General features: G+C 49.0%; 1 protein-coding gene across 1 annotated transcript; it reads left to right on the top strand.

The window, feature by feature from the left end:
- The first annotated feature begins 1,434 nt into the window (after nt 1–1,434).
- On the top strand, nt 1,435–27,748 carry PRRT1B (proline rich transmembrane protein 1B). Its single transcript, XM_072778428.1, has 4 exons — nt 1,435–1,513; nt 19,528–19,997; nt 20,691–20,834; nt 21,900–27,748. The coding sequence occupies exons 1-4, from the start codon at nt 1,504–1,506 to the stop codon at nt 22,047–22,049; spliced, it is 774 nt and encodes a 257-aa protein (XP_072634529.1). The 5' UTR covers nt 1,435–1,503; the 3' UTR covers nt 22,050–27,748.
- Nucleotides 27,749–27,841: the final 93 nt, after the last annotated feature.

The raw sequence follows: 27,841 nt of genomic DNA on the forward strand, positions 1-27,841 counted from the left end.
AATTCTTGCTGTGCAAAGAAAGTGAAGACGTGAAAATGCTTTGTAGAATGCCCCTCTGATGGATTTGTCTGAGGTTTTCTTAAGAGATTAAAAAAAAAATTAAGTCATCTCTACACCCGATGTGGGGCTCGAACCCACAACCCAAGATCAGGAGTCACATACCACCGACTGAGCCAGCCGGGTGCCCCTGAGCCTTTCTCTTGGTGTGATGGAGTTTGTGTCCTTGGGAGGGAACCTCCGCTGAGCAGGCCTCACACCGGGGCACGTGAGGGCCTCAGGTGTCACTAGTGATGCTAATCTCCATCCCCTGGCTACAGGGACATCTGCTAGGGTTTCCACTGTAAACTTACTGTCCTTCTTTGTACTGGAAAGTATTCTGAAGGAGGCACTTCGAGACCATCCAGATAGAGTTTCTGCTTAAACAACTTTCACCTGCTCAGCTTAGCATCTGTTGGTGGGTCTGGCCTGTGGCAATGATCACTGGGCTGTTCTCATGGTGATTTTCTATTCCCCTCAGGGTCCTGGGATCAGCCCGCACGGGGCTCCCTGCTCAGCAGGGCCCCTTCTTCTCCCCCTCCCTCTGCCCTTCCCCTTGTGTGCTCTCCCTCTGTCAAACAAAGTGTTTTTTTTTTTTTTAAATGTGCTAGAATCATTTGGCACATTGCTACTTTTTTTTTAAATTTTTTGCCTTAGCTTGTCCATTACCTTTTAGCACAATAAAAACGAAGACCTTTTTTTTTTTTTTTTTTTTTTTTTTTTTAAGATTTAGTTTATTTACTCATGAGACAGAGAGAGAGGCAGAGACACAGGCAGAGGGAGAAGCAGGCTCCATGCAGGGAGCCCCATGCGGACTCGATTCCAGGACCCCGGGATCACGACCTGAGCTGAAGGCAGCCGCTCAACCAGAGCCACCCAGGTGCCCCTAACGCAAATTTATTAAAATCCTGAAAAAAAAAAATCTTGAATATATTTGATGGCCTTGGGAATGCCAGTCGTGATGAAAAGCAGGGCAACTGCTAGTCACTTTCACGGTCTTTAAATCCCCTTCGAAGGATGCACCCCCGTGGCGGGCACCCCCCAGGCTTCCTGCCCGACCCACCTCCGCGGGCCCTTCCTCCCGGAGGCTCAGCGGGAAGCCGCGAAGCGCGTGGGCCGCGGGCGGAGCCTTCCTCGTGCGCCACGGACCCCGGGCGGTGGCGGCCGCCGGCCGCGGACACGCACACTCGCGGTTTCAAACTCAGGACGTGGCCCGCGAAACCCTTCTCTCTGGCATTTCTGGCGGCGGGAAACGGGCAGGCGGGCTGGGCAGCCGCGGTCCCCGGGCGCCCTGGGTCCCGGCCCCCCCCGCGCGGGGTCCCCCGGCCCCTCCCCGCCTCCCCGCTGCGCGCCGGCCGCAGGTGGCCCCGGGCGGTCAATCATTAACCCGCCGCGCAGCCGCGTCCGGGAAAGCCGAGCCCGCGGCCCCAGGCGAGCCCGGCCCGACGGCGGCGGGAGGCGTGCGCCATGGACGCAGGTGAGCGCTCCCGGGGTCCCCGCGCCACGGCCAGCGGCGGCTCCTCCCGGGGACCCCCGCTCCGGGACCGGGCACACCGGAGGATGCTGTGGGAGTCCCGGCAACGCCGGCCGCGCCCTGCGGGAGGGGCGGGGGAGGGGCGGCGAGGTGCCCCGCGCAGGCCAGTTGGGGCGCATTCCCCCCGGGGTCCCCCACGCCCCGTCCCTCCCCTGGGGACTGTCCGCCCCTCCGGCCACGCCGAAGCGGGCGAGGGTGAGGGCAGGGGCCTGGCCGGGCCGGGGTGGGGAGTGGGGGGCGGGCTGGGACGGAGAGGGGCCCGGGGAGGGAGGCGCGGCGCGACGGGGTGCGGGGACTGAGCGGAGAGGCTCCTTCCGGGGGCTCCAACGGCTCCCCCGTCCCCCCTGCGCAGGACTGAGCCCTGGCCCCGGGGGCCCCAGGACGGCGGCGGGGGCCCGGAGCCCCGGGTGGGGGATGCGCCCGGCCCCCCCCCCCCCGTCCCCGCCCCTGCTCCCGCCTCCCCCGCCCCGCGGCTGGAATGTCCGCGGAGGCTCGGGTGTCGAGAACCCGAGAACTCGAGGCCGCGGGCCCAGCAGCTCCGCCAGCAAATTTATTTACTCAGCAGCGCTATCTCCGCGCCATCGGGCCAGGCATTCGCCCCGGCGGGGCCCGGGAAGCTGCGGCGTCTGCTGTGATAACTGGGGCAGCGGCGGGCCGGCCTCCGCCTGGGACCGGCCTCCGCCTGGGACCGGCCTCCGCCAGGGACCGGCCTCCGCAGCGCACCTGCACCTGGCGCCCCGGACCTGCGCCCGCCTCCCGCCTCCCTCCCCGCACCTGTGCAGGGGCCCGTGGCCAGCTGGGCGCACCTGACCACGACCCACGATGCTAGGACAGAGAGGGCCGCGAGTTCACGGTCATTATTTTTGAAGTGACCGTTGCTCTTCCCATTTCACAGATGAGGCACCCGAGGCTTGTGGGGTTTGTCAGGGGCCTCAGGTGGCGCAGCCGGACGTGGCGCCCGCTGCGCGATCGTGCGCAGGGACTGTCGGCCTGCGCCGGCGGCACCTGATGTCCCGGTGTCCCCCGTCCGCGGTTCAGGGCGATGCAAGCACTTGGCCGGGTGCCTGCAAAGCTTCCTCGGCAGCCCCCGGGTGCCTGAGCCTGCTGAAATCGCCGTCTCTTCCGGGGGCTTGTGCACAGAATTGTTCGAGCCTCGGACCCCGGTGGGCAGGGGGCGCTCACCAGAGGCCTGTGGGGTTGAAGCGCTGGCTGGCCGGGCATCTGCGGGCACCACAGACACACAATGGGATTTGGGGCTCCAGTGGCTCTGGGCTAGAGGAAGCCTCCCCTGTAGACAGCGGACACGACTCCCCCTTCCCCCCAGTGGTGTCTCTGCCCGTAGACTTGCTTATCCAAGAACCCCAGGCCTTGGGGGGTGGTGAGGTTGGGGCCCTGGAAGGCCCCGGAGCATAGCTGGAGGCCTCTACAGGGCTGGGGGGCTGGCTGGGGTCTTCCTCCTCCCGGGGTCTCCTCCCAGCCTCAGGCAGCAGGAGTTGGTGGGGGTGAGCACTTTGAGGCGCAATCCTCACCGCAAGGACGAGGAGACTGAGGCACAGGGAGATGAAGCGGCCCTGGTGGCCTGGGCCCTGAGCTCCAGCTCCTGATGGAACCAGCCCGGAGGAGATGAGGGGGCTGTGGGTGCCGGGCCCTCCGACGGTGCTCTACCTGCTGGCGGCCCTGTGGCCCGTCAGTCCTGCTGGGCCTGGCCGCGCGCACACCCCTGCCTTCTGCTCCAGCCACTGTCACCTCTCCCTTTGCCCTGTGCCTGCTCCTCCCCGCTCCCCAGGCTCACTCCCACCCCTCCCCACACCTGGGCCCCGGCTGGGAAAGCAGCCCCCGTGTCAGTCTGCTTGGCTGTGTAACGAACCAGCCCAAACTGAGCGGCTTCACACAACAGGTGCACAGGTTTCCCCACCTGCTACAGATATTTGTGAACAATTCTCCACCGAGTCACATTTTCTATTTCTCTTGGTAAATACCCGGGAGTGAAATAGCTGGATCCTATGGCAGGTGTATGCTTAGCTTTTATTTGTTTGTTTTTAAAAGATTTTATTTATTTATTCATGAGACAGAGAGAGAGAGAGAGAGAGAGAGAGAAAGGCTGAGACACAGGCAGAGGGAGATGCAAGCTCCATGCAGGGAGCCCGATGTGGGACTCGATCCTGGGTCTCCAAGATCAGGCCCTGGGCCGGAGGCAGACACTCAACTGCTGAGCCACCCGGGGATCCCTATTTATTTGTTTTTAAAGGTTTTACTTATTTACTTGAGGGAGTGAGAGAGAGGCCGAGGGTGAAGCAGACTCCCTGCCAAGCAGGGAGCCCGATGTGGGGCTCGATCTGGGGACCCTGGGATCATGACCTGAGCCGAAGGCAGACGCTTAACCAGCTGGGGTGCCCCCGTGCTTAACTTTTAAAGGAAAATTTGAAGTGTTTCCCAAAGCGGTTGCACTGCTTTCCTTTCCCACTCGCAGTGTCTGAGAGCGGCAGGTGTTTTACACACGCACCACAGCGGGTCAGGTTCTCCGTTAGTGGAGAATTCCAGCTGTTCTAATGGGTGTGTAGTGATGCCTCCTGGTTTGAGTTGGCATTTCTTTTTTTTTTTTAAGTTTTTTTTTTAAGTTTTTTAATTTATTTATGATAGTCACACAGAGAGAGAGAGAAAGAGAGGCAGAGACATAGGCAGAGGGAGAAGCAGGCTCCATGCACCGGGAGCCCGAAGTGGGATTCGATCCCGGGTCTCCAGGATCGCGCCCTGGGCCAAAGGCAGGCGCTAAACCGCTGCACCACCCAGGGATCCCTGAGTTGGCATTTCTAATTTTGATGGCGTTGCTGGTAACTAATGACGTCAAGCATCTTTGGATGTGCTTATCGATCCTTTCAGTATCCTCTTTGGTGAAGTGTTCGCAAATCAACCACCCATGTTCTCGTTGGGACATTTGACTTACTGAGCCGTGAGAGTGTTAGGCATCGTTGACACAACTCCTCTGTTTGATCCATGTGTCATGAATATTTTCTCCCATTCCGTGACTTGGGGCTTTGTATGTCCTTAGTGATGATTTTCTCTTTTAATGCCGGCCTTAAAAAAAATCCTAGTGTAGTTAATGGAGTGTCGTACTAGTGCCAGGCGTACAGTTTAGTGATTCAACAATTCCATAACTAGTGCTCATCGAGGTACGTGTCCTAATCCCCATCACCTGTCTCACCCCCCACCTTCCCCCACTAACCATCTGTTCTCTAGAGTTAACAGTACGGCTTGGCTTTTGGTTTGTCTCCTCTCTCTCTCTTTCCCCTTCTTTGTTCATTTCTTTTGTTGCTTAAATTCCACATCTGAGTGAAATCATAGGATATTTGTCTTTCTCTGACTTATTTCCCTTAGCATTACACTCTCTAGATCCATCCATGTCACTGCAAATGGCAAAATTTCATCCTTTTCATGGCTGAGTAACATTCCATTCTCTCTCTTTACCCCCTTTTCTTTATCCATTTGTCTACTGATGGACGCTTGGGCTGCTTCCATGGTTTGGCTATTGTAAATAATGCTGCGGTAAACATAGGGGTGTGTGTACCCCTCTGAATTAGTGTTTTTGTATTCTTTGGTAAATACCCAGTAGCGGAATTCCTGGATCATAGGTAGTGCTGTTTTTACCTTTTTTTTAAAATTTTTTAAAAAATTTTATTTAAGTAGGCTCCATGCTGGGAGGGGGAGCTTGAACAGGGGACTTGAACTCATGACCGTAAGATCAAGACCTGAGCTGAGATCAAGAGTCAGAGGCTTAACCAACTGAGCCACTCAGGTGCCCCTCTTTGTACTTGTTTGAGGAGCCACCACACCGTCTTCCACGGCGGCTGTACCAGTTTGCATTTCCGCCAACAGCGCTCGGAGAGTCTTTTTCTCCATGTCTTTTGCCAACACTTTTTCTTGTGTTGGTTTTAGCCATTCTGACTGGTGTGAGATGATACCTCATGGATTTGATTTGGATTTCCCTGATGGTCAGTGATGATGAGCATCAGTTCATGTGTCTGTTGGTCGTCCATATGTCTTCGGAGAAACATCTGAAAATGGGCAGAAGATGTAAATCATCAGATTATTTGTGGTTTGGATTTTTTTTTTTTTTTGGTGTTGAGTTGTATAAATTCTTGACACATTTCAGATACAAATCCTTTTTTTAAAAAAAGATTTTAATTTATTCATTCATAGAGATGCAGGGAAAGAGAGGCAGAGACACAGGCAGAGGGAGAAGCAGGCTCCATGCAGGGAGCCTAACGTGGGACTAGATCCAGGGTCTCCAGGATCACACCCTGGGCTGCAGGCAGCGCTAAACCGCTGTGCCACTGGGGCTGCCCTCAGATACAAATCCTTTATTGGTTATATCATTTGCACATATCTTTTCCTACTCCATAGGTTGTCTTTCAGGGTTGTTTTTTTTTTTTTTTTTTTTTTTTTTTAAGATTTTATTTATGAGAGACCCAGAGAGAGAGGCAGAGACACAGGCAGAGGGAGAAGCAGGCTCCCTGAGGGAAGCCTGATACAGGACTCGATCCCAGGACCCCAGGATCACGCCCTGAGCCAAAGGCAGACACTCAACCACTGAGCCATCCAGGGTCCCTAGAAATGTCTTTTGAAGGGGCAAAGTGTTTTTGTCTTTTTTGATTTTGAAATTTTACAGATTTTTTTTCTTGTATGATTCATGCTTTCGGTGTCATATATAAGAAATCTTTATCCATCCTAAGATCCCACGGGTCTTCCATGTTTATCCTGGGAGTTTTATAGTTTGAGGATGACATTCAGGTTTATGATCCCTTTGGAGTTAACTTCTGTGGATGTTGTGAGGAAAAGTCAATATTCACTTTTCTCCATGCAGCTAGTCGGTTCACCCTATACCAGTTATTAAAAAGACTTTCCTTCTTCACTGAATTGCCTTGGAAACCTCACAAAACTCAACTGAGCAAATATGTGTGTGTCTGTTTCTGCACTCTCATGTTTTAATGCTCCACGATGTATGTGTCCGTCATTTCATTAGTGATGAACTGTCTGGTTTACCCTGGATTTATAGTAAGTCTTGAAATCAGATAGATTCTTCTAATTTTTTTGTCCTTTTGAAAATTGTTTTGGTGATTCTAGGTGCTTTATATTTTCATAACAATTTTATAATGATCTTGTCACTTTCTATATTTTAAAAAAGCCTGCTGTATATGAGGTGCATGGGTGACTCTGTTGGTTGAGCAGCGACTCTGGGTTTCAGCTTGGGTCATGGTCTCGGGGTCGTGGGATGGAGCCCTGTGTCAGGCTCCACACTTGGTGCAGAGTCCACTTGGGATTCTCTCTTCTTCTCCCCCGCCCCAAAATAAATAAAATCTTTTTTTTTAAAAAGCCTGCTAGAATTTTTTAAAATTTATTTATTCATAGAGACACAGCTAGAGAGAGAGGCAGAGACACAGGCAGAGGGAGAAGCAGGCTCCATGCAGGGAGCCTGATGTGGGACTCGATTCCCAGTCTCCAGGATCACGCCCCTGGCTGCAGGCGGCGCCAAACCGCTGCACCACCGGGGCTGCCCTAGAATTTTGAATAGGATTGCGATGAATCTATAGATGAATGTGGGAAAAATTGTTATCCTAACAGTTTGAGTGTTCCAAACGATGAACATGGTATATATCTTTCTGTTTGAGACTTAAATTTCTCAGCAGTGCTTTATAATTTTCAATGTAGATGTTTTGGAATTCATTGGTTCAACTTATCCCCAGTTATCTTACAGTTGTGTTGGTGCTACTGTGAGTTGGATTTTATTTTATTTTATTTTATTTTATTTTATTTTATTTTATTTTATTTTATTTTATTTTATTTTATTTTATTTTATTTTAAAGATTTTATTTATTTATTCATGAGAGACACACAGAGAGAGAAAGACAGAGACACAGGCAGAGGGAGAAGCAGGCTCCATGCAGGGAGCCTGATGTGGGACTCGATCCCGGGACTCCAGGATCACGCCGTGGGCTGAAGGCAGGCACTAAACCGCTGAGCCACCCAGGCTGCCCTGTGAGTTGGATTTTAGTTTTAATTTTGTTTTCCAGTTATTTGCTACTGGTGCATAAGAACATAATTGATTCTGTATATTATTAACCTTGTGACCTTTGACCATATTAAATCCATTTATTCGCTTTAGGAATCAGTGTGGATTTCCTGGATTCTCCGTGTAACAAGTAGATCTGCAAACAAGGAGAGTTTTACTCCTTCTTTTGCAGTCTGTGATTTTTATTGGCTCCCTCCTCAGCGAGGAGTCTGCTTCTCCCCCTTTCTGCCCCTCCCCATGCTTGTGCTCTCTCTCTGTCAAATAAAGAAAGAAAATCTTAAAAATAAAAAACTGTGGTAAAATATACATAAAATGTATCATTTGGAAAGTTATGTTCAATGCATTCATCTTTTTAAAATACATATAATAAAAGGAGAAGCAAGCTCCCTACTGAGCAGGGAGCCCGATGTGGGGCTCGATCCCAGGACCCCAGGATCATGACCTGAGCCGAAGTCAGACACTTCACCGCCTGAGCCACCCAGGCGCCCCAGTGCATTTACCTTCTAGTGCAACCATCAGCAACATCCATCTGCAGAACACTTTTCATCTTCCCAAACCGAAACTCTGTCCCCATTAAACAATTACTCCCTGTGCCCCCCACCCCAGCTCCTGGGGCCTCTGAGTTTGATGACTCCAGGGACCTCGTGTCGATGGACTCACAGAGTACTTGTCTTTTTGCACGACCACCTTATGTCACTCAGCATCATGTCCTCACAGGTACTCCACATCACAGAGCGTGTCAGGATCGCCTTCCTTTCTCAGGCTGAGTCATATCCCGTCGTGTGGCGACAGCCCGGCTGTTCTCGGCTCATCCATCAGTAGAGCCCTTGGGTTGCTTCCTCCTTCTAGCTGTCGTGGATGCTGCTTCTACAAACTCGGGAGGTCACATACCTCTTGGAGCCCCTACTTTCAATCCTTTGGGGACATATATATACCCAGAAGTGGAATTATGGGATCACCTAGAAATTATCTTTTTTACTTTTTTTGAGGAACTGCTGTATGTTTTCCACAGTGGCTGCACCATTTGACTTTCCGACCAGTGATGCATGACGTCCCAATTTCTCTTCATCCTTGTCTCTGGTTTTTTGTTTTGCTTAGGTTTTTTTTTCCACTCATAGTGATGATAATGGGTGTGAGGTAAATGGGTGGTTTTAAGCTACTGTGTGTGTGGTTACTTCGTTAGAATATGCTAGAAGAGGGCAGCCCAGGTGGCTCAGCGGTTTAGCGCCGCCTTCAGCCCGGGGCATGATCCTGGAGACCTGGGATCGAGTCCTGCGTCGGGCTCCCTGCGTGGAGCCTGTTTCTCCCTCTGCCTGTGTCTCTGCCTCTCTCTCATACATCTTTTTTTTTTTTTTTTAAAGAATATGCTAGAAGACTAATACATACCTTAATTCCTCAAGCATGTTTTCTTAAGGTCTCTGTTTCTGGGTTGGCACTGTGAGATCCTGGCCTCTGGTCTCCTGACGGCTGTCTACTGAGTGTTATGGAAATCCAAATCATCGTTGCCCCGTAAATCGAGGTCTCTTATTTTCTTCTCTGTTTTCAAGACTTCATTGCTATTATTGGTTCTAAGAATTTAAGCATAGTTTCCCCCTTCAGAGTCCCCACTTTGGATTTTCCAAGTTTTATGAATCTGTAGATTTGTTTTTCACCAACTTTGTGGTGTGTGGCGCCTTTAGTGCTTCAAATATAGTTTTTTTCCCCCAGATCTCTCCTGGGACTTCCCTGACCTATCTTTTTAGACCTTCTCGTGTTACCACACAGGTCACTGAGGTTTTGTTTTGTTTTGTTTTGTTTTTCCTTTTTCCACCTTTCCTTTTCTTCTCTCTGTTCTGCACATTCAGAGATTTGGTCTCCCCCCTGCCACCCCCCCCCCCGTCACCTCCATTCTGTAATTGAAGCCAACCAATGAATTTTTAATTTCAGACATTATATGCATCAGTTGAAAATTTCCATTTGGTTCCTTTTTTAAAAAATCATTTCTAATTCTCTGTTGAGAACTATTTCAAGTGCATTTCTCTTTACCTCTTGGAGTGTGTGCTGATGGCTACCTTTCCGGTGATTCCCGCACGTAGGTCCTCTTGGGGGGCCTCTGCTGATCCATTTTTTTCCCCATAGGACTGGGCACATCGCCCTGGTTCTTTGTGTAGCAAATTGTCTCATCTCGTATCCCAGTCATCGTGAGTATTAGATTGTGTAGATTCTTAGCCTCGTTCTAATTCCCGGGTATGTTGATTTGTGGCGTTCTAGCAGGCGATCCTCTGTTGCCTTCAGATCACCAGTTCTGTTGTGATGCTTCCAACTGTGGTCCTGTTTTCTTTCTTGTTAAAATATTTATTTATTTATTTATTGGGTGGGGGAGAGAGTGCAAGCAGGGGGAGGGGCAGAGGGAGAGGGAGAATCTTCAAGCAGACTCCCCTCTGAGCGTGGAGCCAACACAGGACTCGATCCCACGACCCTAAGATCAGGACCTGAGCTGAAACCAAAAGTCGGGCTCCTAACTGACTGAGCCACCCAGGCACCCCTCTTTCTTTATTTTTCCATCTTTTCTTCCCTTCCTTCCCTCCCCTCCGTGTTGTATTGATGTATAACTGACGTACCATCGTGTTGGTGTCAGGCGTGCAGTGTGCGTGCACTCGGTTTTCCCCTATGTTGCCTACCAACCACCATGGGACCTCGGCGTAGCATCCATCACCATACCTAGTACAAAAGTTTTTTCTTAGGGGAACTTTTAAGATCCTGTCTCCTGGCTATTTCAGATACATGACACAGTATTAACAGCGGTCACCGTGCTGCGTGTCACGTCCCCATGACTTTATCGCGTAACTGGAGATTCATACTTTTTGACACTCTTTCTCCATTTCGCCCATGTGCCCATCCTCTGCTCCAGGCAACTGCAACCAGTCTGTTCTCTGTGATCATGGGCGTTTTTTTTTTTTTTAGACTCCACATAGAAGTGAGATCACTTGATATTTGTCTTTCTCTAACTACTTATTTCACTTAGCATATACCCCTTAAGGTCCATTCATGTTGTTGAAAATGGCAAGATTTCATTCTTTTTATGGCTGAATAATGTTCCATTGTGTGTGTGTGTGTGTGTGTGTGTGTCGCCACCTGGTCATCTGCTGGTGGACACTTAGGTTGTCTCCGTGTCTTGGCTGTTATACATAATGCTGCGGTGAATATGGGGGCACACATATCTTTTTGAATGAGTGTTTTCGATTTATTTGGATAAATACCTAGAAGTGGCATGCTGGATCACATGGTGGTTTTTTTTTTTTTTTTTTTAAGATTTATTTATTTGAGAGAGAGAGTGAGAGCACGAGGGGAGAGGCAAAGAGGGAGGGAGAAGCTGTCTTAAGCAGGCTCCACGCTGAGTCCGGAGCCAGACACGGGGCTGGATCTCCCAACCTGGAGATCGAGACCTGAGCCGAAACCTAGAGTTGGACGTTCAACCGACTGAGCCACCCCAGCGCCCCTTGGTAGTTCTATTTTTAATTCTTTCAGGAGGCTCTACTGTTTCCTAGTGGCTGCCCCAGTTTGCATTTCCACCCTTGGTGCACAAGGGTTCCTTTTTCTCCACATCCCCACCAACACTTGTTATTTCTTCTTTTTCATGCTAGCCATCCTAACCAGTATGGGGGGCATCTTATTGCACTCTTGATTTGCATCTCCCTGATGATGAGGGATGCTGAGCATCTTGCCATGCCCCTGTTGGCCTTCTGGATGTCTGCTTTGGAGAAATGTCTATTCAGATCTCCTATCTATGTTTTAGTTGGATTGTATGGTTTTGTTTTGTTTTGTTTTTTGCTATTAAGTTGGATGAATTCTTTGCAGATTTTGGATATTAACCCCTCATCAGACACGTGATTTGCAAATACATTCTCCCATTCTGTATACGTGCTGCCGAAGCAAGCACTGTTTTCCCATCCAGCACGTTGCCTTTTCATTTTGTGCACAGTCTCTTTTGCTGTGCTGAAGCCTTTTAGTTTGATGTGGTCCCACTTATTTTGTTGCTTTCATTTCACTTTTGTTGTTAAATCTAAAAAAAATCATAGCCAAGACTGATGTCAGGGAGCTTTCTGCCTATGTTTTTCTCTAGAAATGTTATGGTTTCAGGCCTTACGTTCAAGTCTTTAATCCATTTTGAGTTAATTTTTGTGTGTGGTGGAAGAAAGTGGTCCAGTTTCATTCTTTTGCATGTGGCTGTTTGGTTTTCCCCACTGTTTATTAAGGAGACTCATTTCTCTGTTGTACATTCTTGGCTTCTCTGCCATAAGTTTAGTGACCATATATGTATGGCTTTATTTCTAGGCTCTCTGTTTCATTGACCCAGGTGTCTGTTTTTTTTGTTTTTGTTTTTTCCAAAATTACATTTAAATTCTAGTTAGTTAACACATAGGGTCATATTGGTTTCAGGAGTAGAATTCAGTGATGCATCACTTACATACAACACCCAGGGCTCATCACAAGGCCCCTCCTTAATCCCCATCACCAATTTAACCCATTGCCCTGTCCACCTCCTCTCCAGCAGTCCTGTTTTTGTTTCTTTGTTTTTTTTTTGTTTTTGTTTTTTTTTTAGTTTACTTGTTTGAGAGAGAGAGAGAGAGAGCATGTGAGCAGGGGGAGGGGCAGAGAAAGAGAGAGGAAATCCCAAACCAACTCCACACTGAGCACGAAGCCTGATGTGGGGCTCACAACCCTGAGATCATCACCTGAGTCAAAGCCAAGAGTCAAACACTTAACTGACTGAGCCATCCAGGCTCCTCTAGTCAAGAGTCTCTTACAGTTTGTTTCTCTTTTTTTTCCTCTCATATATTCATCTGTTTTGTTTCCTAAATTCACACATGAGTGAAATCATATGGTATTTGTCTTTCTCTGACTGGCTTATTTTGCTTAGCATAATACCTTCTAGTTCCATCCATGTTGTTGCAAATGGCAAGATTTTGTTTTTGATGGCTGAGTAATATTCCATCACATATATTTTTAATTTTTTTTATTTTTTTAATTTTAAGATTTTATATATTTATTTATTCACGATAGACACACAGAGAGACAGAGACACAGGCAGCGAGAGAAGCAGGCTCCCTGAGAGCTCGATTCCAGGACCCTGGGATCACAACCCAAGCCGAAGGCAGACGCTCAACTACTGAGCCACCCAGGTGCCCCTTCCTTTTTTTTTTTTTTTTTTAAGATTTTATTTATTTGGGAGAGAGAGAGACCAAGAGAGAGGATGAGCAAAGCGAGAAGGAGAAGCAGATCCCCAGCTGAGCAGGGAGCCCAGTGAGAGTCTCCATCCCAGAACCCTGGCATGACCTGAGCCGAAGGCAGACTCTTTTAATTTTTTTTTATTTTTTCAATTTTTTAATTTATGATAGAGAGAGAGAGAGAGAGAGAGGCAGAGACACAGGCAGAGGGAGAAGCAGGCTCCATGCACCGGGAGCCCGACGTGGGATTCGATCCTGGGTCTCCAGGATCGCGCCCTGGGCCAAAGGCAGGCGCCAAACCGCTGCACCACCCAGGGATCCCCAGACTCTTAATGACTGAGTCATCCAGGTGCCCCTAGACCACCTCTTCTTTATCCATTCATCAGTCATGGACATCGGGGCTCTTTTCATAGTTTGGCTGTTGTGGACATTGCTGCTCTAAACATTGGGGGGTGCAGGTCCCCCTTCACATCTGTAGTTTTGTATCCTTTGGGTAAATACCTAATGGTGCAATTGCTAGATCATAGGGTAGCTCTACTTTTAACTTTCTGAGGAACCTCCATACTGTTTTCCAGAGTGGCTGCACCAGTGTGCATCCCCACTAGCATCGGAAGAGCATTCCCCTTTTTCCGCATCCTCGCCAACACCTGTTATTTCCTGTGTGTCTTTTAGACATTTTTAGATTAAAATCTCTGCCAAGGGCGTGTGATGCCGCGAGCTTTGCTTTCTCTTGAGATTGCTTTGGCTATTCAGGGTCTTTTGTGGTTCTGTACAGATTTTAGCATCATTTCTCTAGAAAATGCCATTGGGGTTTTGATAAGGATTGCACTGAATCTGTACATTGCTTTGGGTGGTATGAACATTTCAACAGTATTAATTCTTCCAATCCATGAGCATGGGGATGTCTTTCTATTTATTTGTCTTCATTTTCTTTCACTAATGTCATTTTATTTTTGGTGTACAGGTCTTTTACCTTCATGGTTAAATTTATTCCTGGGAGGGGGACTGCCTGGGGGCTCAGTCGGTTAAGTGTGAGACTCTTGAGTTTGCTCAGGTTCATGATCTCAGGGTTGTGAAATCAAGCCCCAAGCTGGACCTGGAGTCTGCTTAAGATTCTCTTGTTCCTTCTCCCTCTGTCCCTGCCCCCTTAAAAAAATTTATTCCTTGGGGCACCACGCTGGATCAGTTAGTGGAGCATGCAACTCTTGATCTTGGGATCGCGACTTTGAGCCCCACGTTGAGGGTAGAGTTTATTTTTAAAAAAGGATACATTTATTCCTAGATATTTTATTCTTTTCAAGGGGAGTTATTTTAGTCCTTTAAAAATTTTTTTATTTATTCATTTGACCGAGAGAAAGAGAGAGATCCAAGCAGGGGGGAAGGGTAGAGGGAGAAGCAGACCCCTAGTTGAGCAGGGAGCCTGATGTGGGGCTTCACCCTAGGACCCTGGGATCACTACCTGAGCCGAAGGTAGACTCTTAACTGTCTGAGCCACCCATGTACTCCTGGTATTTTATTCTTTTTGATGCAATTGCAAATGAGTTGCTTGCTTGCTTTCAATTTTTATTTATTTATTTTTAAAGATTTTATTTATTTATTCATGAGAGACACAGAGAGAGAGGCAGAGGCACAGGCAGAGGGAGAAGCAGGCTCCATGCAGGGAGCCCAATGCGGGACTCGATCCTAGGACTCCAGGATCATGCTCTGAGTCAAAGGCAGACACTCAACCACTGAGCCACCCAAGTGTCCCTTTCTTTTTTTTCTTTTTTAAGATTTTATTTATAAGTAATCTCTACACCCAAAGTGGGGCTTGAACCTAGAACCCCGAGATCAAGAGTCACATTCTCCACCAACTGAGCCAGCCAGGTGCCCCTAAATGTGTTATTTTCTTAGTGACTCTGATAATTCATTATCAGTGGACAGAAATGCAACAGATTTTGTGTATTGATTTTGTATCCTGCAACTTCAGTCAATTCATTCATTAGTTCTAAGTTTTTTTGGCAGAACTTTTAGGGTTTTCTAGTTATTATATCATGTCATCTGCAAATAATGACCCTTTAATTTCTTCCTTTTCAATGTGGATGCCTTCTATTTTTGTTGTTGTTGTTGTTGTTGTTGCCTGACTGCTGTGGCTAGGACTTCCAGAATTATGTTGAATTAAAGTGACGGGAGTGGGCATCCTCAATTTGTTCTTGTTCTTGGAGGAAAAGCTTCCAGCTTTTCAGAAGTGAGTATGATGCTAGCTGTGGGCTTGGCATCTATCGTGGCCCTCCTTATGTTGAAGTGTGTTTCCTCTATACCCATTTTGTTGGTTGGGTTTTTATCCTAAATGGATATTGACTTTTGTCAATACTTTTTCTGCACCTATTGAGATGATCCTATGATTTTTTCCCCCTTCATTTTGTTAATGTAGTGAGTGTATCATATTGGGTTTTCTGTGTGTAAGTTTGAACCATCCCTGGAATCCCATTCCACTCAGGTCCTGGTGTGTGATCCTTTTAATGTACTGTTGAATTTGGTTTGCTGCCATTTTATTGAGGATGTTTGCATCTGTGTGAATCAGGGCCACTGACTGGCCTGGGATTTTTTTCTTGTGGCATCCTCACCTGGTTTTGGTATCTGGGTAATGCTGGCCTTGTAAAATGAGTGTGGAAGTGTTCCCTCCGCTTCTATTTTGGGAAGCATTTGAGGAGGACTGTTAGTTCTCTGACTGGTAGGACTCACCAGTGGAGCCGTCTGGTTCTGGACTTTTGTTTGTTGGAAGGCGTTTGGTGAACTGACTCCATCTCCTTACTAGTACTTGGTCTGTTCACTTTCTAGATCCTCATGATTGTCTTGGTAGGTTGTATGTTTTTAGGAATTGATTGAGCTCTTCTAGGTTGTCAAATTGTTGGCGTTCATGGTCTCTTTACAATCCTTTGTGTTTCTGTGGTATCTTTGTAATGTCTTTTGTTTTTGATTTTGAGTTCTTTTTCCTTTTGTGAGTCTAGCTGTACGTTTGTCAGTTTTATCTTTTCAAAGAACTAGCTCTTAGTTTCATTGATCTTTTGTTTTTTTAGTCCCTAGTCTACTTATTTCTGCTCTCATCTTTGTTATATCCTTCCTTCTCCTAACTTTGGGCTTCATTTCTTCATCTTTTCTCCTAATTTCCTAAAGTGTAAAGTCAGGTGGTTAATTAGAGATTTTTCTTGTTTTTTTTTCTTTCTTTTCTTTTTTTTTTTTTTTTTTAATTATTGAGGCATTTATTACCTCAAAATTCTCTCCTAGAACTGCTTTTGCTGCATCCCTGAAGTTTGGGACGTTGTATTTCCATATTCACTTGTCATGAGGTATTTTTAAATTTGCCTTTTGATTTCATCTTTGATTCACTGGTTGTTCAGCAGCAGGTTGTTGATTGTCCACGTTTTTGTGAATTTTCCAGTTTTTTCCTTGCAGTTGCAGTTTCTATTTTTGTACCACCGTGGTTCGAGAAGATCTTTGGTAAGATTTCAGTCTTGGATTTATTGAGACTTGTTTGTGGCCTAACATATGTTCTATACTGGTGAATGTGCCTTGTGCACTTGGGAGTAGTATGTATTCTGCTGGGTTTGGGTGGAATGTTCTGTGTAGATCTAAGTCCATCTGGCCTGACGTGTTGAAGGCTCATGTTTCCATATTAATTTTCTCTCTGGATGATCTATCCACTGGTGTATGTGAGTACTGAAGTTCCATAACTGTTGTGATATTGCTGTCTGTTTCATCCTTTTGGTCTGTTGATATTTGCTTGTATATTTAGGTGCTCCTGTGTTGGGAGCATAATTGCTATATCCTTGGGTCAGATCTCTGTATCATTATGTAATACCCTTCTTTGTCTCTTATTGTAGTCTTTATGTTGATTAATTATTTTTAGAGAGTGTGAGAGAGTGTGTGTTTATTGGGGAAAAGCGAGGGGGGGCAGGGGAGAGAGAGAATGAGAGAGAGAGAGAGAGAGAATGAGAATCTCAAGTAGACTCCATGCCTAGCATGGAGCCTAATGTGAGGCTCAATCCCAGGACCCCGAGATCATGACCTGAACCGCAACCAAGAGTCAGGCACTTAACTGACGGAGCCTCCCTGGAGCCCCACAGTTTTTGTTTTAAAGTTTACTTTTATATAAATACAGCTACACCAGCTTTTTGGGGGTCTGCATTTGCACGGAATACCTTTTTCCATCCCAGTTTCAGCCTGTGTGTGTCCATCTTAAGCAAGTCTCTTGTAGGCAGTATATAAATGGGTCTTTTTTTTCCCCTTTCAGGTTCTCAGTGTATTTTGACTGGAGAATTTATGCCATTGACATTTAAGTTAATTATTTTTTTAAGATTTTATTTTTTTATTCATTCGAGAGGAAATGAGAGAGTGAGAGCACATGAGCTTTGAGGTAGAGGGCAGAGGGAGAGGGAGAAATAGGTTCTTCACTGAGTGTGAAGCCCAACATGAGGCTCAACCCCAGGACCATGACCCAAGACTAAGGCAGAGGCTTAACCACCTGAGCCCGCCAGTGCCCCCCACCCCCCGTTGACATTTAGGTTAATTATTGATAGGTGTGTACTTATTGCCTTTGGTTAGTTGCTTCCTGGCTGGTTTGGTGGTCCGGTTTGGTTGTCCCTTATGCTGGTCTAGGTCTGTCACCTACACATGCAGCTTGGAGGGGGAGAGTCCAAGATCTGTGTGGATGCAGTCTGGGGTGACTAATCACCCTGGTTTATCTGAGACTAAGGGTTTTCCCAGGATATGAGAGTTTTAGTAGCAAATGTGAGCCCTGGGAAAACAGATATATTGGTCACCCCGATTCACACACACAAGTAGGGGATCCCCTCTGCAGCTCCTTCCTTTCTAGGTGCTGGTTTGTTTGCTCCTTGGGAGCCGCTCTGGCATGATCCAAAACTGGCCCCCTTACGCTGGAAGCTCAGGAGGGACTGAGGAAGAGGGGGGGCTGCACCAAGTGGACAGGTGGCAGGGCTAATGAGCTGGGGGACCCCTGAGATCATGACCTGAGCCGAAATCAAGAGTCAGACACTGAACTGACTGAGCCACCCAGGCACCCCTGGGAGATGTTTATTGGCATTCTGTTGGCCAAAGCATGTCACGTGTCCCGTCCAGATTCAGGGAGTACGGAGATAGCAGGTGGCCATGGGTGAGGGTATGGAGGCATGAACCCCACTGCAGGCCTGTGAGTGACACCCTGGCTGCTGGGAGTGGGTGGGTGGGGAGTTCTCAGGAGTTCAGCACTCCTTGCTGTTGGGGATCCCTTCTCTGAGGATCCCTGGCCTCTAACTCAGTCCCTCCAAGGCCTCCTGGGACCGGTGGGCTATGTCAGCAGGGCTCCTACCACCTCTCCTGAACTGTTGCTGCTCCAGCTGTTCTGCTTCTCTCTCTGCCTCCTGTGACCTTTAAGGACATTTGGGAAATAAACCTCTAAAGCCAGGCCCTGGGCCACCCACCCTACTGTGGGGCCTTGTATACCTACCAGGGTTTCTCTTACAGGCCCTTCCTGATACTTAAGGGTACTCAGCTGGCCAGGGTGCTCTCGGGAGGTGCAGGGTCCCTTCAAGACTTGAAGAACCTGTTTGGGTACCTCTGGAGAGACACCCTAAAAAATAGAAGTCCGTTATTTTGCCAGCACATGTGGGTTTGTTCGGGAATAGCAGACAATTGCAATTTGGGAAATGCAAGCTACGGCAAACCCCAGGCAAATCCAACAAAGGAAGGAGAGGAGTGTTATTTTGTGGAGAAGGAAGAGATGTTGGGAAGGGCTGTCCTGAACCGAAGGCCACTGGAGAAAAGCAGGAGCTCAGGGCGGATTCCTCGTAGGAGATGCAACATCCACCCTCACTGCTGGGTCTGTAGTCCTCTTCCTCTTCTGTTGCAGGTGCGCCTGCTGGGGTCTGTAACTAACAGTTCTTCCTGGAATTGACGTGGGGGGTGAGCAGTTCTCCCATCTGGCATCCTGCTGCCACCTTAGTGAGCTTTCCCTTTATGGTTTCCACAGGAGTTTATCCCAGGGGTGCTGATGGGCAGCCAGGCAATCGAGGGCCTCTGAGCTCTCAGTTTCCACTGCTAGTGGGCTTTTCCCCACCTACTGCTCTGCTCTCTGCCTCTTCCCCACCCCCATTCGGGCTTCTGTCCCCTCTGTGCCTCAGCTGGCATTTGGCCCTTGGTGACCTCCTGGTTCTTTGAGGTCAGTCCGTTAGCCAGGGTCCGGCTACTCTGGAGCACCCCATCTTCCCTGCCTCCCAAGCCAGGAGTCTGTTTGGCTCAGATCATCTCCTCAGATCGGCTCTCAGGGGCTGCCCTGGACACTCCCTTCCCTGTCCAGTCTACCAGCGACAGGGCGGGGGGGTGGGGGGGCAGGACTGCTCCCCAGTGGCAGCCTTGGGCCCAAGGTCAGGCCTGTGTTCCGTCCCAGCCCGGGGATGCTTTGGCTGCATGACTGCCAGCAAGCACCTTCCCCTCGGCACCTGTTTTCCCCTCCTACCCCTATACTTTGGGTAGATTCTTCCAACACCCCGTGGGGAGAGACCTGAGTGCAGCCTCCCCCTGGGAAGAGTGGGGGCTGGCAGCGGTGTTGGGACTTTCTCCCTGGAGGGGCTGTGATTTGGGGGCGGGGAGGGGTCCCACTGGGTCCGTGGTGCTTGGGGCTCACGGCACCTGGCCTGTCTTCCCAGGAGCAGACGCAAAAGGAGGCGGCGGCCCCGCATCCCCCGAGGACCCCCGGAGCCCTGCGCTCCCGCAGCTCCCGCAGCTCCCGCGGCGCCCGCAGCTCCTGGATGAGGACCGAGGACCCAGCGAGGAAGCGGCCGCGGATGGGGGCAGCTCCCCGGCCCCCGAGGACCCGCCGGCAGATGCCCAGGCCGAGGCCGCGGCCTCGTCGGCTCCCCAGACCCAGGCTACGGGCGAGGCCCCGCAGGGGCCCAAGGCGGCAGCTGGCGGGGTGCCCAACATCGGCTTCGTGGGCGAGCCCCCGCCCTACGCGCCGCCCGACCCCAAGGCCGTGCACCTGCTCTACCCGCCCTTCCCGCAGGGGCCCGTCCTCTTCCAGCCCGGGCCCTCGGCCCAGGCCCTGTACCCGCCGCCGCCCGCCGCGCCCCTGTACCCAGCACCTGCCGCGCCGCCGCTCTTCACACCCTTCCCGGTGGTGAGTGGGGCCCCCCTGCGCCACGCCCACTTCCCACGCGGCCCCCCTCGCTGCCCCCCCTCGCCACTGCCGCCCTGCCCCGGGGAGAGCTTGGCACACATGATGAAAGGTGACCACAAGCTGGGCTGCGGGGCCCAGATGAGGAGAGGGAAAGGATTCCACAGTCTGGGGAGAGGGCAAGCCTGGAAGGCTTCCCAGAGGTGGGGGCATTTGAGCTGAGTTCTGAGGGATGAGGAGGAGCCTTCAGGTGAAGAGGAGGAGGGGCGCTCTGGGCACAGGCCTGGGGGTAGTGGGGGTCAGCTTAGGAGGGCGGGATAGGAGGGTGGAGGCCCATGGTGAGGGCCTCAGGGCCTTTGGGTGGGAGATGACTTGATTAGATTTTTAGAAACACTGAAAGGCCCCTGGGTGCTTGTGGGGAAGAGCTTAGAGGCCCCCTCACCCCATGGGAGCCCAGTCAGGGCAGGGAGATATGGAGATGAGCAGTTTGTAGAGGCCAGAAGTGAGAAGACCCCTAGGGGCTGGTGACAGGTGGGGGGCACAGCAAGAGGGCTGAAGGGGGGCCCCGACCTGACCGCTCAGTGACCCACAGCCTCACTGGGTGGGAGCCAGGTGTGGGGGAGTGGACAGAGGGACCCTTCCATGGCCCTGGTTGGCTGCGTCCTCACCGCAGTGTGGTGACCTCTGTCCCCGCAGTACAACAGCCCCGTGGCTGGCATGCCAGCCCCCACCACGGTGGAGCACAGGCCCCTGCCCAAGGACTACATGATGGAGTCCGTGCTGGTGACCCTCTTCTGCTGCCTGCTCACGGGGCTCATCGCGATCGTCTACTCCCACGAGGTAGGTGGGGGGCCACAGAGGCCCTGTCCCAGCCCCTGGGGATCTCAGGAGGGTGCCAGGAACTGGGGCATCAGTGCTCAGTTGTCCGTGGAGCCTCTTGGATGGCCACTCCTCCCCTCTCCTGTCTGCTCCGTACCACTGGAGATCTACTCCGGAACATTTGGCTAAACCAATTTACAACAAAGGTGTGAATGATTGATAAGGCCCAAGGAACCGCCTGCCTCAGTGGGGGCTTGTGTTTAATGGGGTAGAGACTGTCCGTGCACGCATTCCTTCTAGCCATCTAGCTGCTCACCTGTCTACCCACCGTCCATCCACTGACTACCTCCCGAGCCTCCTTTCATCCCTCCATCTGTCCATCCACTCTTCCACCCCTCTATTATCTAATAACTCACCCATCCATCTTTCCTTGTCTATCCACCCCTATCTGTCCGTCCGTCCATCCATCCATCCATCCCCTGCATAGCTTCCTTCCTTCCTCCTGATATTCCTGACCATTCCCAGGCATGGGGTTGGTCCCTGGGGACCAAGTGATGCCACTGTGAAGACATCCCAATAAACAGAGTAGGCAGGCCCCTGGGGGCTTCCACCCAAAGCAGACCTGGCTGTGGCCCTGACTTCCCCGCACTGGTCAGGCTCCTCCATCATAAAGCCGGGATGCTGTGGAGAAGGCAGCTCTCACGACTGCTCAGACAGAGGTGGGAGTCTGGAGGCCACTGCCTGCCTGCCTCTGAGTTCTGGCTCCACCCCTAGCTGTGGGGCCCTGGGTGGGGCCCTTAACTGGGCCTTTGTTTCCTTATCTGCAAAGTGGGGGCAACAGGGACCCCAGTCTCAGGATTGTTGTGAGGGCTGTAGGTGAGGCCAAGGGCATGGTTCTGTGCCAGGCCCAAGGCAGGTGCCCCAGAGCTGGCAGTCGTGGCCTCCTTCATACATGGTGGCCCCGGGCAGGTCCTGAGCATCTCAGGGTGCCAGCATTCCAGGCTGTGCACCGGGCCCCAGCGCTGTTGGTGGTGTGTGGGAGTTGGGGGAGCTCCATGTCCACTCCCTGCCTCCGTCTCGTTGCAGACCCGTGCTGCCCTGAGCCGGGGGGACCTGGCCCAGGCTGAGGAGGCTTCCCGGAAGGCCCGCTCACTCGTGCTCTTCAGTCTGCTCTTCGGGGTCTTTGTGTCCACCAGCTGGGTCATCTATGTGGTGGTGGCACTCTACCTCCCCTGAGAGCTGCTGGCTCCTTTGGGGATGCCAGGACGCACAAGGACACCCAACCTGGACAGACTGTTTCTGTGGACTTTGATCCCTGCTGGTGGCTATCTGTTGCCTACAGAGGGAACCCAGGGCCAGAAGAAGGTGGGATTTGTCACCCTTGACACACCCATAGCTAGGCCTCCGCCGCTACAGGTGGCCTCAGGCAGCGTCCTCACCTGAACTGGCCCCAGAGCCCAGGCTCATTGTGGGATGGGGGCACACCAGAGCTCCTGGGCCTCTGTGCATCCCCCTAAACTCTTTCTGGGACTGTGCTGGCTGGGCTCCGTAGCCCTTGCCTTTACCTTACACCCGGGAGACCATCAAAGGGACCAGAGCTCCCTTTGTCCTTGGAGCCATCTGGAAGGACCTTGCAAACTCCAGTCTCCTCTACCTGCCTGGTGATTGTAGGGCAAAGCTGCTGGTGTTTCTTCTTCCCTGTGGAGGAGTTGAGTGGCGTCTTCTCTCCTTGGTAGCTCCTGGCCGATCATTCTGGACCCCTGCCCCGTCCCAGGAGACAGGCGCTCTCATGCTGACTCTATGTCCAGAAACCAAGGCCACTGTGTCTGGTCAATAAACAAAAAGCAACCCCTTGGGCAGGGCTTCATGTCGCTACTTCTGGTTCACTTTCAGTGCGAGTGGCACATCGGTCCCCAGCTGGGCTCTGGGGGCTCCTGAGGCTGCCCCCCCCCGAGATGCTGTTTGCATGAAGGCAGGTCTGGCCAGGGTCTGTTTGCTGCTCATGTTGTGTGGCCCCTCTGAGATGTGACCCACTTCTCATGGGGCTGTTTTACCAGAAGTTTCTCTCCCCTCCTCCCTGCCCTCTACTTCCTCCTTCTGTCAGTAGCCTTTCAGCTCTGCCCCCCTCCTCCTCCCTGTCATCTGCTTGCTCCTTCTGTCCCTAACTTTATTGCCCACCAAAGGAGGGTCAGCTTGGTCCTGTGTGGTGAGGGCCACCCAGACTAGAGAGCACTTGGGTCACCCTAGAGACTGCTGGATGGCCTATAGAGTTACGTGTGAATGTCCCCGAGTCCCACCTGGCACCCTGGTCCAGTCAGCTGTGGTCCATTTTAACCAGATTCAGAACTGTCTGCAGAGGTGCAAGGGGCTTAGGGGACAGGGCGTGGAGGCCCCTGCAGCTTCCCAGCCAGGCCTCGTAATCAGCAGTGACATTCTAGCTGGTCCAGGCCCCAGCCACAAAACATCAGACCTTGCCATCAAGGAGTTTCTGGTTTCTTGAGGAAATTGGTTTTCCCAATCTGTAAAATGGGTTGGCAGTACCATCTGCCCTCTTGAGTTGTGGGTAGACTCAGTGGAGCCCCCGTGGGTGTTCAGCACAACGCCTGGCTTGTGGTGAAGCCTCAGAATACCCAGTACCAGCTGGGTACTGCTGGTGGGGATTTCTGTAGGATGTCCTACAGCCAAAGGTTTTGGGAGAGCAGGGAGCAAGGGTCTTACCATGGGCTTAAGGACAGCCAGGAGCTTCCCAACCAGCAGGGAGGGAAAGCCATTAATGGCTGTTTTCCTGGGAAGGTGTCCAGGTTCTCAAAGAGGTCTGTGACTCAACAAGATAAAAAGCCATCTGCATGGAGAGGAGGAAGTCCGCCCCCGGCTCCCCTGTCAGCTCAGCCGTACAAGGATGACAGATCGAGTTAAATCAAGTGACTTCTGAGCACCCACTGTGTGCTGCTCACAGCCCTGGCACCTCAAGCGGAGAATACCCGTCTCAACCTGGAGATGCTTTGGGGAGCCCGAGACATGGATGGGGAAGTAAGTGGTGAGGACAATGCTTGGGGGGTTGAAAGGTGGCCTCCTGCTGTAGGGTGCAGGGCTGGCCCAGAATTAGGGTATCAGACACTAGAATGCACGGCAGCCACTAAGGAGGAATCCAATTTTTAGGGATCAATAGATGCCAAAAAGTTTGGTAGAATTCAGCAGCCACAGCTTTTCTTACTAAACTCAAAATCGGGATAGAAAGAAATCACCTAGACCAGTGTTCCTTGAACTTTATGTGGGAAATACCAGGCAGATCTTGTTAACATGCAGATTCTGGTTCAGTCAGTAGGACCTCAGAGTCTGCATTTTTTTTTTTTTTTAGATTCTGCATTTCTAATGAGCTCTCAGCGATACTGAAGCTGAAAGAGGCACCGAGAGCAAATGCCACGTTAAGTGGAAAATTATTAAAACCATTAAAAGTCATTATAACCAGGATAAAGCTGGTGGATCCCCCCAGTGAGCTTCTAGCTAATGTAAAAAATAGCAAAGTGAAATTTGTAGTATAAAAACTAGAAGAAACAATGATTCTCTAGCTAAGATTCATATCTAAGAGTCAATGAAAAAAAATTAGAATAAATCAGAATAAGAGAACTTAGTAAAATGGTCGGATATAAAATCTACAAATAGCCAACAGCAATAATCAGCTAAAAGTAGAAAAAAATAGAAAATTCCACACACAATAGTGATAAAAACAGCAAAATCTAGGAATAAATTGAACAAGAAAGATGGAGAACCAAATGAAGAATGATTTTTAAAAATACCAAAAGACTAAAACGAACAACTGGACTAAATATCTGGATAGGAATATGTGTAATGTAAAGATATTCAGCCTTCTTACATAGAGATTTAATTAAGTTCCCACAAGGAACATGGTTTCCTTATAGGAACTTTTTAAACTATGGCAAAAAGCGTTTTTAAAATTAATGTGGAAGGAAAAAAATTAATGTGGAAGGAAAATGTGCAAAAATTGCTAATAAAAATTTTTTAAGTTTAATGAGGGGGAATTTTGGTCCCTGGTGCTAAAACTTACCATAAAGCTACAATAATCAAGGCTCTGCCCCAAAGACAGATCAGTGAAAAGTAATAGAAAGTTCAGAAAACATTCTGAGTGTGCATAGGAAGTGAATATCTGATCAAAATGGCATTTAAGTTGGGAGAATCAAGGAAGGATCATAATACGCAGAGTTGGTTATCTGGTTGGAAAAAAGAATTCTCTTTATAATTGCATGTAAAAATAAATTCCGGATGGGTTAAAGAGCTCACTGTAAAATAGCCCTCCACTGGTGACAGAGGAAGGAGTAGGGGGAGGTCTGTAACTCAGGGTGCTGGGGCGGGATGGAGAGGAGGATACTTGTATCTGGAAAACCACCCCAAAAGACAGTATATCCGGGGAATATAGATCTGAACCATCCGGTGGCTTCTATTACCAGATTGGAGAAAAACTGATAGAATACATCCAGATTTGGCAAGGGACGCAACACAGACCCTCTCATTTATTGCTGGTGCGTGCGCTGCCACAGTATTTGTGGCAAGTAGACAGTTGGCCTCTCTGAATAATACGCGTACCATGTATTCACATGCATGTACATGCAAAGAACAGTCTAGAAGGATATATTCTAAACTGCTGACAGTGGCTGCCCTCAAGGAGGGAGCGGGACGGGGAGGGTTTGTGCAATATATTGCTGCACTTTAGAATAGAGATGTGTTCGTGAGTCGTGTAATTAAAAGTAACTGAAAAATGTGCGTGCCTTTTGACCTGGCAATTCCAGTTTTAGGGGTTGCAGCAGGGAAGGACGACAGTCTGTTTTCCTGAAGCTTCCAGTCCAGCGTGGGAGGCATATAGCAGACAGCGTAGTTACCAACTAAGCCAAAGTGCCACGAAAGAGAGGGCACTGGTCAAGTCTGAAATGTTGAGTGAACCGAGGGAAAATGGATCCAGGTGCATCACAACTTCAGAGATGTTAAAATACGTATATTTTCTTAGTTGCTCTAGCACGGCCTTGAGGTGTCTGACCTGAGCCTGGTAAAGAAAGGCTTTCCTGAGGCCCCTGGGGATCTGTTAAAAAGTGCAAGGGGATGCTGCCAACCTGCACCCTCAAGGGGCTGTATCCTTCTGCATTCCCCCCAGCAGTGGAGGAAGGCAGTAGATGCTCCATGTCCTCAACCCCCGGATTTGTCAGTGTTTTTAGTTTAAGCACTGCTGGGAGTGAGACTGTAATGGTGTTTCACTGTGGCTTTACTTTGCGTCTCTCTGATGACGAATGATTTTTATAATGTGCAAGATGACATCTTTTTATGTTGCGCCTGTGCAAGACTTGTGCCCATTTTTATGCTGGCCTGCCTTCATATCAAGCTAGAGGAGTTCTTTATGGACTCTGGCAATGGGTCCTGTAGTCTCCCTTTTCACTCTCTGTGGGGTCATCTGATAAAAAGAAGTGCTCAGTTGTAATATACACAAATTTATCTTTTCCTTTATGGATAATGCTTTTTTGTGGCTTAAGAAAAATTCCCCTATTCCGAGGTTATGAAGATACTCTCTTATATTGTCTTCTAGATCTAGAAGTTTTACTGGTGGTGTATTTTCACACCTGGATCTCTCACCTACCTGGACTAGACTCCAGAGGTCCATTTGTCTATTTTTGTTTCAGTGTCACACTTCATTACCGTGGCGTGACAGTAAGTCTTGGTATTGGGAAGGTCAAGCCTTTCCGCTATCTTTAAAAGGGGTTGGCCATTTAAAATCATTTGTATTTATAGTGAATTTTGGAATTAACTCGTCAGTTTTCACCAAAATAAAGATTGGGATTTTGACTATGATTGCTTTAAACCTATGGATTAATTTGGGAACAATTGGTATCTTTACAGTTTCCCAACAAAAATGGTGAATTTCCTTATTTTTTTAGGTCTTAATTTTTTTCCCCTTGATTTTGTAGTTTTCTGTGTAGAAATATTGTACATATTTTGTTCATATCCCTGGGTATTTGATTTGACGCTATTATAAATGTCATTTAACATCTTTTGTTACTTGTTAGTATATAGTAATACAATTGATTCTTGATTGCTGACTTTTTATCTAGCAATCTTTCTATATTTACTTACTAATTCTGATAGTTTATTGGTAGGTTCTGTTGAATTTTCTACTTACACAGTATTATTTACATGTAATGAGTTGTCTTCCTTCTTAACCTTTACCAGGTGTGTGTGTGTGTGTGTGTGTTTGCTTCCTGCGCTAGCTTGGACTCCAAGAACAATCCTGGAAAGAGGTGCCCACAGTGGCAGCCTTACCTTTCTCCTAGTCTCAGAGGGCAGGCTTTCAACAGTATGTCTTTAAAAAAAAATAGGCTTTTTCAGATTAAGGAACTACCCTTCTATTACTAGTTTGCTAAGAGTTAAAAAAAATTGTGCATGCATATTGAGTTTTACTAAATTACTTTCATGTATCCTCTGAGAAAATTATGATTTATTTTGTGGTGAGTCAGTATTGATTTTCAAATATTAAAGTGACTTCTCACTCCTGGAATAAACCCATCTTGATCATGATGTATTATCCTTTTTTATGTATTACTAGATTCAGTTAGTTGTTTTGTTTAGGAGTTTAGCATCTGTGTTCATGAGTGAAATGGTCTGTGATTTCATCCTTGTTATGGTTTTGGTATTAGAGTTTTCTTGGCCTCATCACAAGAGTTTGGAAATGTTTCTCATTTTCTTCTTTTTTTAGGAAACGTTGTGTAAGATTATAGTCATTTCTTACATGTCCCCCAGAACCGTATGTGTAACCTCCCAGCAGGATCATGGATTTGTCTGTTTCATCATGTTCTGTTGGCTTTTGCTTTAGATATTTTGAGACTATGTAATTAGATGCATATAGATTTAAACATTAAATCTTTTGGTTGAATGTACTTCATATATTCTCAAGTGTGTCTTTATAACTAGCAATACCTTTTGCCTTAAAGTCTACTACTTCTGCTATTTATAGCAGCTATGCTAACTTT

Source organism: Canis lupus, chromosome 16, assembly GCF_048164855.1.
Source record: "Canis lupus baileyi chromosome 16, mCanLup2.hap1, whole genome shotgun sequence".
In the NCBI taxonomy this organism is placed as follows: domain Eukaryota; kingdom Metazoa; phylum Chordata; class Mammalia; order Carnivora; family Canidae; genus Canis; species Canis lupus.

What these genes read in the sequence shown, in the direction of transcription:
- PRRT1B (XM_072778428.1), top strand. An exon ending in TCTTCACACCCTTCCCGGTG is followed by an intron (nt 19,998 to 20,690) that starts GTGAGTGGGGCC and finishes CTGTCCCCGCAG; the next exon opens with TACAACAGCCCCGTGGCTGG. An exon ending in CGATCGTCTACTCCCACGAG is followed by an intron (nt 20,835 to 21,899) that starts GTAGGTGGGGGG and finishes GTCTCGTTGCAG; the next exon opens with ACCCGTGCTGCCCTGAGCCG.